The sequence below is a fragment of the Durio zibethinus genome, chromosome 21, assembly GCF_047325235.1.
Source record: "Durio zibethinus cultivar Kanyao isolate XHJ-2024 chromosome 21, ASM4732523v1, whole genome shotgun sequence".
In the NCBI taxonomy this organism is placed as follows: Eukaryota; Viridiplantae; Streptophyta; class Magnoliopsida; order Malvales; family Malvaceae; genus Durio; species Durio zibethinus.
This window is the reverse complement of record NC_143182.1, coordinates 14,218,120-14,229,887: the sequence shown is the minus strand read 5'-3', so window position 1 is coordinate 14,229,887 and position 11,768 is coordinate 14,218,120. Positions and strand designations below refer to the sequence as shown.

General features: G+C 29.0%; 1 protein-coding gene across 1 annotated transcript; it reads right to left on the bottom strand.

Annotated features, from left to right (window-relative positions):
• Window positions 1-486: 486 nt before the first annotated feature.
• On the bottom strand, window positions 487-9,307 carry LOC111306267 (PI-PLC X domain-containing protein At5g67130-like). Its single transcript, XM_022904170.2, has 8 exons — window positions 9,017-9,307; window positions 8,809-8,931; window positions 8,356-8,493; window positions 8,149-8,247; window positions 7,765-8,065; window positions 7,270-7,493; window positions 6,957-7,043; window positions 487-719 (listed from the first exon to the last, which is right to left on the bottom strand). Exons 1-8 carry the CDS (start codon window positions 9,101-9,103, stop codon window positions 609-611), a joined length of 1,170 nt encoding a protein of 389 aa, XP_022759905.2. The 5' UTR covers window positions 9,104-9,307; the 3' UTR covers window positions 487-608.
• Between the last annotated feature and the right edge of the window lie 2,461 nt (window positions 9,308-11,768).

Genomic DNA, 11,768 nt, shown 5'->3' with positions numbered 1-11,768 from the left:
TTTGTCTTTTTTTTTTTTTTTTTGTGTGTGTATTATTGCACATGGGAACTGGTTATTTGTCTATAAACCCATGTGTGTTTTAGTATTTTAATGCTAATAATCCTAAACTTCTTCTGGATCTATCAAACCAGCTTGCAGCGAACCTGGGAGGAATGCTAAGAATTTGAATATAACTATATAAACACACGTTTAGGAGATTTTTAAATTATACTTTAAATTTTCTTTGTGAAAAACAATTACAGTAATATATGCTAACAAATGAAAATATTGACTGATTAAACTGGATTTATATCATTGTATGGAACCCAATGGACCAAAATTCTGTGTCAAGGATCCCATGGATCAGTCTCATTTAAGAGAGATGATAGAAGTCAGACCTTCAAGCTGTCCATCATAGGTTTTATGGGCCTTCTTAGCGTTTAAGAAGAACATTCATTTATTTTTTGGTGCAAAAAGTTTAGAGGAAATTTATATTAGATTTACATATTGCACTATTAAGAAGGACTACTAGCTAACTTTCATTTATTAAATACATGGATTTCAGCATATATGTTAAAATTATATCACACATGTAAATATAAAATTACTATTGGATAAGAGTGAATTTATTACTGGAACAACCTGCTGCATAATATCTTGATAAAGTACTCCCTCGACCATGAATTTCCTCTTCCTGGAATTTGATCTTTTGGTGTGCAGGCCCCTGAAGTTGATCCAGGCTGCAATGACAAAGAAACACAGCATTTTTATTTGTTAGAGACTGCCTTACTGAGGAGCTATTTTTTTTTAGTTTTGAGCCTAGATTCCAAAACAGCTGAAACTTAACACTCTTAAGAGAAGTGAATTTGATGAAACGAAAAGAAATCTTGGCATAAATTTTGCCAACATTTTTTTTTCTATTCGTTCTTCCAAAAATAGTACGAGGATCAAACTCAGTGACATTTTTCATTTTTGTATAAAGTACATGTATTAATAAAAAAATAAAATATTTTATTATTATTATTATTATAGATGTACGGATGTACAGTGCTCACCCCTTAAGACGCCAAGTGGTAGTAGCTGATTCATTCTTTTTTCTTCTTTTACTTTTTTTTTCAAAATTTCCCCATTTTCCTTTTGTTTTTTTTTTACATTTTTTTCAGGTAAATAATACACCTTTTAAAGATGCCACGTGTCAGTTGGTAGTTGGATTTTTTTTGCTTTTTGCTTTTTTCTTTAAAAAATAATTTTTAAAAAAATAATAAAAAATATATATTTGTAAAGATTATATTTTTATATATGAGATTCATTTATATTAAACTTTTTTTTTGTTTTCTTTTTTTACTCTTTTTTAGCTTTTTAAATAAAAATAATTTTTTTTTAAAACACACTTGAATGATGTGGGTCTACCTTTCATCTTTCTTTTACTATCGCATATTATTTTTTGAGCTTTACTTTTTTCCCCTTCTTTTGTTTTTTTTTTAGTTTTATTTTTTTAAAAAAAAATTATTTAATAAATACTTTTAAAAATTATAAAATTATATAATTTTTTAAAGATTTTTTTATGTTTTAGACTCGCCTTATATCAAACTTTTTTGGTTTTTTTCGGTTTTAACTTTTTTACTAAATCCATTTGAGTATTAAATTTTAAGATTCATATAATAATATGAAATTAATTCTTTTAAAAATAAGCATAATGCAATTTAAATTATTTAACAATTGAATTACATGTATTTAAATTGATTATAATGTCCCTCTTTCTATGATTAATTAAAATTATTATAATGTCATTCTAAATATAATTATTAAAATGCTTCTTTTACCATAATTGATCAAAGTTGGGGAATTCTATTTATAACCTACTTTTAAATACATCTCAAATTCAAAACTCAAATTTTTATTTCTACTTAATATACCCCCAACCTTAGTTTCGATTTTCCATTCTTACAATTTCTCTCTTCTTCTTTCTTCACTTTTTGAAAATCAAGTTTAAGGTGAAATTGAACTTATTGGAAATGAATATTCAAAAAGCTTTAATATCTAAGAATCTTTAAAGCTTCTCGGATATTTATTTTCGAGAAGCCTTAAAGCTTATCGGATATCCATTTCGATAAGCTCAATTTTACTTCTAAAAGTAGATTTCTTACTTTTGTCATAATATATAAATATGTAGACCTATTGTTAGATTTGACTTTAAGGAATTACTACCAATCTTTTTTATTTAGGTGTGACTGACCACCTAACTAAATCTTTCTAATTTTAAAGAGAAGTCTTAAGCTTGATTTAAGTATCTTTAAAAGGTAAATTCTAGTTTATAAAACCAAAACTAGGTTCGGGAGTATGGTTATGTGTGAGGAAGATTATAGCACTCCTACAACGCCCATCCAAATAATGGTACTAATTTGATTTCGTATTTTCTAAAAGCCTTAAAAACCTTACCAAATAATTAAATATTGGAAACTATCCTTAAATTACTCCAATATATTGGTAATAATTTAAGAACATTCTCTCATCTTAAGAGTATTCAAGAAAATTATTTGTCATATCTTGAAGAGGCCCCATCGTTGGATTTATTAATATTTTAATAAAATTTTAGATGATGGTAATCAAATGAGATTCAGAATCTTGGTATGAAAATTTTCTATTTAAATTCTCTAATATATTGGCAAAATTTAGATAGGATTTCTCACCTAAAAATTTACATAGAGATTGTTATTTGCAACGCTCTTAGTAATTTCATCATCGAAAATTCAAAATCTAATTTTACAAAAATACTTTATTTCTAGCAATATCTTCTAATATATTGGAAAGATTTTCTACTAGAGATTATCCTCCAATATGTTGGTAGGATTTTATGAAAATTATTTTTACTTTCTTCAAAATTTAATTTTTATGGAAATTATTTTTTCTTTTTTTTCAATATTTAATTTTTATTTAAAAAATCATAAGGTTTTTTCAATATGTTAGTAAAACCTTATTTTGAAAATCAAATTACCTTCCAATATGTTGGTAAGGCTTTATTGAAAACTTTTTTTCTTTTTCTTAAATTTTTTTTATAAAAAAATTCATAAAGTTCTCCAATATATTGGTAAAACTTTATTTTAAAAATTAAATTGTCTTTTAATATGGTAAGATTTTATTTTATTAAAACAATTTGTTAATTTTTTTTTTTGAAATTTAAACCCTTCAATATATTGATAAGTTTCTTTTTTTTTTAATTAAAAAAATATTTACAAAATAATGGATGACAAATAAATGAAGAACAAATAAACAAATAATAAAAAATATTGATGGAAGACAAATAAATAAATAAATATATAAATATATAACAAAAATATACCAGAAAAGAATCGGCTTAAAGACTCAGAGTATATGGCTTAAGGTGTAGAGGAACAGCTTAGGTGAAGTGGCTCAAGGCTAAGCTAATTGGCTTAGCTGACTTAGCAGAAAACCAATTCTAAAGACGCGGGTCGAATGCGCCATGGATCGGATCACCAATTTAAAAACACACCAATCTTTTTTTTTTTAAACACTCTAAAAGGCACTGTATGAACCAAATATAAAATCCCAAAATTTTATTTTTTTTCTTTAGATTTCTTCTCATCCTCTCTTTTTCTTCTTTCCTTTTTTTTTTACCTTTCTTTATAGAACTGATTGAATACTAATTGAATGCCTGTCAGTTTCTGAAAATGCTACGCTAGAAGCTGGGAAGCTTCATTGAAAAGTTACCTAAATTTAGGTATGATGTTAGATACTAGGAATAATCCCTAAGTCTTTCATCGAAAATTGGGAATATGGCTAAAATCTTGCCTGTAATTTCAAAGCCTATTAGAAAATTCAATGAAAAATTCAAAATTTTTCAAAAATTTTTCAAAAAATTTTCAGAAACATGAATTCAATTCTTCTAGGACTCCTTGACCTTCCAATATACTAATTTCTTGACCTTCAGTTTCAAATCTGATAACATCAATTATCTCATTCTTGGCCCAATTTGATTTGCACTAGTTTTTATTTGTTAATCCTTGGCTCTTTGATTTTTCCCTTTAATTATTTTTCCTTTTTTTTTTTCTCAAAACACGTAATTAGATAATATAAAAGCTAAAGATGAATTAATAAAAATCAAAGATAAATAAATAAAAATTAGATAAAATAATAATAAATAAATGACTGAATAATCAACATTAGATATATACAAATGGATAAAGATAAAACCTAATAAATAAATAAAAATAAATAAATAAATAAATAAATAAATTATAAAATATAAAAATAAAATGGGTAATTGGGCTTAGACTAATTTAGGTTGATCAATTTGGGCCCAATTGGTTTAGGCTTGATCAGTTTAGGCTTAATTGACTTAGGTCCAATTGGTTTGGGCCTGAACCAAATCGAGTGTCTACATATACCTTTCTTTGCCTATTTTCATGCAATAAGAATTGTGCAAAGATATAGATAACCCATTACATCCGGGTCCAAATTATTCACCCTCATGTTCTTTTTGTTTTTGTTTTGGTTTGTTTGTTTTTTTTTTTTTTTTTTTTTTTGCAACAGCTCTTTAAAAATTAAGGCATACAACTTTTAAAATATAAAAGCTCCTACATAATAAAGGCACATGACTTTAAAAATAAAGGCTCCTCTATAACAAAGACATATTACTTTAAAAATAAAGGCTCCCAAAGATTTTAACGATCATGCCCAGAAGTTTTACAGATAGCTCTTAATATTAAAAAATGCTCATTTGAACAAAGGCTCCACAACTTTCAAAATTTGTAAAATCTTTCTTGATCATGACTAATTTTCTTGAAATATCCTTTTTTCAAGGATTAGGATCTTACTTTAGAGGTTTCTTTTCAAATGAGAATATGAAGTTTCTTCATTGGAAAGTTTTCATACTTATCTTTTCCGTATTGGATCTTGCAATATCCTTGTGTCCTAGATTCATGCACTGACATTCCTAAATACAATGCATGTGATGCAAATGTTAGTGTCTTTTCAATTATGGTACACATGTTCTCGAGTCTTTTTCTTTTTGGTTTTCAAGCTCTTTAAACTTTAAGCAATAAAGCAAAATCGACTTAGTTTTCGATCAATTCTTTCATTCAATGTTATCACCCAAATTTTCCTTTCAAAGAAAACCTTTTTTTCCATTCCCAAATTCAATGTTCTTACCAGGCCTTGAGCATTTCATCTTTGCCTTTCATCACTTTTAACTTTCCTAAAGTAATGTAAATCTTTCATGCCATTATTCATTTATTAACCATTATTTCAATTGTAAGATGTAAAATTCAATCACATATTTTTCCTATTGCAATATAGTTAAGGGAAAAGCCAAGGGAAGGATTGGGAATGGGACATAGGCATTAAAAGTGAGACACAAAGAATGAAATGAAATATCTCTTATTTAAAAAGAATGATAGAACCATTTTGCCATTAAATAATATAAAAGGGGAAAAGTTACAAAGATAGGTTATTGGGATAACAATACACAAAATGAACAACTAGATTATCATGATAACACATCTTGAAGTCTTTTCGAAAGCTCAACTAATTGATGCAATTAACATCTCAGAGTTCATCGAAACATGCTAGCCTTCATATTGGTGAATTTTGAAATGATGCTATATTTTCCTAATCTAAATAGCCATTTCAGGTTTTCAACTTAGATGAACTCCCTTTGACTCAAACAACCATTTTGGGTTTTCGACTTGAGTCTTTTTTTTTTATTTCTTTAGGCGTAGTTTTTCTGCACTGCATCAAAATTTATAAGATTTGGCAAATCATCTCCATCCATCTCCGTTAAGATTAATGCTCTACATGAAAATTTGGTAGGATTCTTTTCAAAACTAACTTTTCCTCCTGAAAATGATGAGGTCGGACCTTTTTGTTATAAGCTCTCATCATTCTTTTTTGATATAATTGACCATGGCATATCATTGTCAGTCTCTTTTCCTCAATGGAATTCAACTGCTTATAATGCTCTTAAATCCATTTAGCCTTTTATAATCCTACCACTTTTAGGACTTTCAAGGATAGGATTTTCACTCCACTGGCAATATGGCTTCCATCCCATAAACTAAGAAAAATGGGGTTACCCTAATAGAGGTACGTACTTGTGATGCCTTCAATCCTACATTGAAAGAATTTATAGATATGGTATGATACATATGTAGAGATCTAAATCCAAATCTGTGAGACACATTTTATGAGATAAAACCGTGAGACCTTCAGCTTAAAACAGATAATACCTTGTAGGTTAGGCTCAAGAAAAATGGGGTTGCTTTTAATAGAGGTACATACTTGTGATGCCCTTAATCCCACAATGAAAAAAAGTGTGGATATAATATAATATATATTCAGAGATCTAAATCCAAATCTATAAGGCACCTTTTATGGAACAAAACCGTGAGACCTTCGGATCAGTAAACAATACTCTTTCTAATTGCTTGACAATTGAATGACACACATTCAGTTAGACTATAATGCCCATTTTTCTATAATTAACTAAAATTACTATAATACTACTCTTAACAAAATTATTAAAATACCTCTTTTATCATAATTGTCCAAAGTTACTATAATACTTTTGCAACCATAATTACAAAAATGCCTTCCTAGCATCATTGGATAAAATTACTATAATGTCCTTCCTATCCATATTAAAATTTTTGGTTTTTTTTTCCCTTGAAAAATTAAGTTGAATGGGTGATTATATTAGTAGGTTTTTTTTCCATGGATAAATGGGTTTGAACTAGTTATTATTATATCTAATTTATATTTTATCAAAATAAAAAAATTTATAACCCGAGTTAAGTTGGATAATTCTTCTGGTTATTATTATTTTTTGGAAAAAGAGGGGTTGTTTCAATTTATAAAGATGTAAATAATTGAATTTAAATCTAGAAAATAATTTATGTTAATAAGATTAATAAAGCTATGAACTAGTTATGACATTGTTTGGCAATGTAATTTTGACTTACCACACATGCATGAATATCATCACATCCACATAACAGCTTTCCATTCAAAGTGTCCACAGCTTGGAATGATCCTCCTCCTTCACTCCTCTATGCAAACCAAACAAGTATGTGTAATTAATATTTCATATTTTAATTTCGAATTCATTCAAAATACACATTATCCATAAATTCCATAGAGTTGCTACTTTTACTATTTTTTATTTGCTTTGAAAAACAAATAAAAAGCGAAAAAATAAAACATAATAAACTAATAAATAAATAAAAAAAATAGCAAAAGTATCAACTAAAAGAGCCTAATTTTGTGGTAATGTACCTTGTAATAATCAACAGCAACAAAGTTAGCCCAACGGTTACCAGCAGCAGCATAGCAAGTATGAAGCATGTTTATCAGATCCCCTGAGTTGTCCTTGCATGTCTCTGACTTGCTTGACAATGAATGAAAGTAATTTACCAATACCAAAGATTTACTATTATCATCTAGAGCTGATGATTCTCCCCTGTTAGGACAACTTCCTGCTTCCATTCCACCATCCCCATCTGCCAAATTCACATTCAAGAAATTAATAATTTTAGCAACCATTTACAAGAGATCACAATTAGAGGATAGGAAAAAATGTTGTAAATACTGAGATTTGAATATCAAATTTATTGAATGTTACCTTTTACGAGTGACCGCGTGAATAAATTAACTTAAATTTTGAGTTTTATTTTTTAATATAATATAAATTACTTTTACACGTGACATTCACATTACATGTGTTTTAAATTAAATTAAATGATAACATATATCACATTTTTAGTTTCTTACATTGATTTTCGACCATGTAATTCCACTGGTATGGAATTCCTTCACTTGCTTCCTTGGACTGAATTGAAGTGAATACAAGTAGTCTTTGGTTATTAGCAACCATGTCACTAACCAGAGGCCAGTCTTCACCATTTTTTGGCATGCTTGAAACTGGAAACCAGTATTTCATCAACCCAGAATCAGTAAAGATCTTTGTCAAACCAGTTGGACCAACATAATCTTCCAAGATTAATGTAACTATTTCCTCTGGATTTGCTGATAAGAAAGCTTCAATTTCCTTCAAATAGTCTATAGCCGGTCCCTGCTAGGCCAACCAAAAAAACATGTGAAAAGGGCAATATTTATGGAAGATAGGGTTAATTAGTAAGGGAAAATTTTAATTACAAATGCAGTATAGTCATGGCATTTTCCTCCAAATGAATGGCACATCCACACATCTCCGTCAAAATCATATGTATCAAGCATCAATGCCCTGGCTCCATTCTGCAAGTCAATTAGACTTCTTTAATCAGTGGGAAAAAGCTTCAAATTAATAAAGATCATTGAAACTAAGGATTATAGAAACGATTTCAGAAGAATTCAAGAACATACATTGAGCTGATCAGTAATGCTGTCTTCTTGATTTGTGATGGTAACGCGAGGAACTGGGGTATGCAAAGGATATCCATCGATGGCATAAGCATTGTGGGTTGTCAAGAATGCATATTTGTTGAAAGGAAGAGAGTTATTCTATTCAGAGAAAAGAAAACAAAAGAGTTAACATATACATGAATGTAATTGCGGATACATTGTTGTAGCAGATATACTTGGAATATACATCCTTTTGAAAGTGACAGGCCAAATAGGCCAATGCAATGGCTCCATGGCTGTCGTCAAAATTAATAAATGGTTAGAAATTCTGGAGGAGAATGTGATGTGAATCAATTTGGCTCTTACTAACCTGGAAGCTTGCCATAAATGTCTAATATGCTCAGCCGAAAGTGAAAGGTTCATTAAATGAGCTAAAGTAAACAAAGAAAAGAAAGTTATCAGTTCATCACCTACCAGAAGCTTGAATTGATCTGTAATGGTTGATCTTACACATCTGGGACCTGAAAATCCTTGGGGGCAAGAGAAACAATAGAGTCCAGCCTCACAATCACCATCAGAAGAACATTCATCAAGCAGCTGAATATTAAAACTAAGAACAATAAGGAATTCCAAAAATGCAACAAAAATAATTTCTAATTAGAAAGAAAATATTGGGCCAAACCCTGCACTGTCCATCAGAGCAAGCTGAAGCAACACTGAGAAATACAGAAACTGATGTGATCAAAAGCAAGTTTTGATAAAGACTCATAGTTGGAGATTGAAAGGATCGTTACAGAGAAGAGGCAGAGGTGCTATCCTTGTTAAATAAATCATAGAAAAGTGATTTTATTGGGAAAAAATGAGGGTTTTTCCTCAGGTTTTTAGCTCAGAAGACTAAGGGAATTTTCATGATAAGCAAGCATGAAACTTAGACATGGAATATATAGAAAAAGCAAGAAAACAGGAAAGGGTTGGCAATCTACTCAAAGAGAATGATATTAAGAAACGAGTCAAATGGTAAGTGTTAAAAAAGGTCCTGTAGGATTTTAACTTTACCACGCAATACTCATGCTTTCTACATCATTGAATATTGATCACACACGAAGATATATGTCACATTCAGAAGGAGTAGCAGCGTGTGGGCATATGGCCACAAGATTGTGAGGTTGTTGTAAATCAAAATGGAAAGGCAACTAAAAGCATATATAGTTGCTCTGGCGTAGTTTGAAATCGTGAATGTGAAAACCTAGAATTTTAATAAAAATAAAACACGTTATTTGATTATAAGTTAAGAGATGGAAAAGGAGAATCCGAAATTTAATTCAAGTGGTTTATGTGATATCTTTTAAAATGTAACGTTCAGCAGATTTCACTATAAAAAAATAAAGTATTACGGTTTCATCAGTAATACTTAATTTTCCATCGGTAATAATATTATCAAAGAATTTACTGATGAAAAAATTTTGTTGGTGTTAGTCAAATCGGTAATGCTATTTCATCGGTATTACAAAATTTCATCGGTAAATTACCAACAGAAAATTCCAACGATAAAAGTCCACTTTCCATTGATAATATTATTTTAATAATTTTTTTTAAAATTAATTAAAAAATTTTTCAAAAAAAATATGAAGAGAAATAATCTTTCACATTTCAAAAATTACAATTTTTCACTAAAGCAATTGATTGTCTCTTTGTATTTCCTATTTCGTATACCCTCTATGAAACAAGATAGTCAACTACTACCTTAGTACAATCAACTTCCCTCAACTCCCAAAATACTCAAAATTGATAGCATTTGATTTCGGCTATCATAATGTTCAGAGTTTAGTGCTTGCCCATTAAACCTAAAAATACGGAGTCATCACAAATCTTTTTTATCTAAGTGTTATTGACCATCTATGTGAATCTATCATTTTTAAGGTTATCCTAAGTTATACTAAGGGTCTCTAAAAAGAATACATTCTGATCTACATTAACAGAATTAGGTTCAGAAGTCAGTTACATATAGAAAATATTTTAACACCTCCAGACACTTAAAATTGGTGCCTAGTTAGTGTTATTTTATCTTGTCTAAGCCTTAATCAAAAATAGTTTTTATTAATTTTGATATTTAAATAGTAGAAAAAAGTCCTTAGACTTTCACCAAAAAAAAAAAAGTTTCTCGCCTCAAAAGTATTCAAAATAAACTCGTAATTCACTTAAAGAGACTCTGTTGTCGGATTTATTAAATATCTTATGAAAATCAAATTTTAATTCTTTTTTACTTATTTACAAAATAATAATCATACAAAAATACTACATAAAACAATTATACACACAAATTTACAATTTTTCCAAAATTTTCAAAACCAAAAATTTTCTTTTTATTTTTTAAATCAAATAATATAGTAATGCTCGTAAATGCATAAATGTTGAATTTAAAACTCAAAACTTGTGAATCGGGTCAAGGAAAGGAAGCATGGGTCTCTGGTTAAAAGCAAGGCCACACACAGGTCACCATATAATGTATGTGATTGCACTAAAATTTTAACATTTTTTTACCTTTTTTTAGTGTAATTTCTTTTGAATTCTAGCTTGTTCTGTGAGAAATTGTGCAAAAATACTCAAAAATGCATAAATGTTTAACGTGTAGGTAAAAATATGAAAAATGAGAAATTTTGAAGTTTTTGGACTCATGTTGGAGGATTTTTTATGCTAAAAGCGAGAAAAAGCCAAAACTAATATGCTTATGTTCTATTGCCACTTATGGGAGTTTTTCTCAACCTTTTCTTCTATGATTTCTTTAGTTCAATTAAACTTTATTTCAGGTCTTAATTCTCATATTTTTCATTTGGAAATATCTTTCTTAGCTCATTAAAGCATTATTACCCTTTGTAGTATTTTTACAAATGCTTAAAAAGTAATAGGGGCATTAGTGTAGTTAGAAGCTATTTTTGGACTTGTAATTTTCCAAAATTTTTTTAGGGTTTATAACACATAAATTGTCCACTTAATGGTTTGTATTTTGGTAGCAAAATGAAGGGAGAAGTGGTTACAATTGGCTCTAAAATAAGGGAGCAAAGTTCAACCATAATCATTGGATGCTTTGGCCATATGATCAAAAAAGTGTAGCACCAATTTGAAAATTCAAAGAAGGACTAATTGGAGTTGCTGAGCTGGCCATTTTAAGGCTTCCTATTGGACATAATGTTGACTTCTTGGAGCATGTTAGATCATGGGAAGAAGGCTTGTAGTAAAAGGAAGCTAGATGAAGCAAATAAGCAAGCAAAATATTCAAAGAAGTTAAGATAAAAGGATGGCAATTAGTTGGAATTTTTTACTGTATTTTTAAGGGTTGAAGCATCTCCCATTTGTCTATAAATAGGGGAGAGTGGCTGGTGATAAGGGACTTTTAGCTTAGTTTTATACATTTTCCTTTTCCTTGTATTTTACTT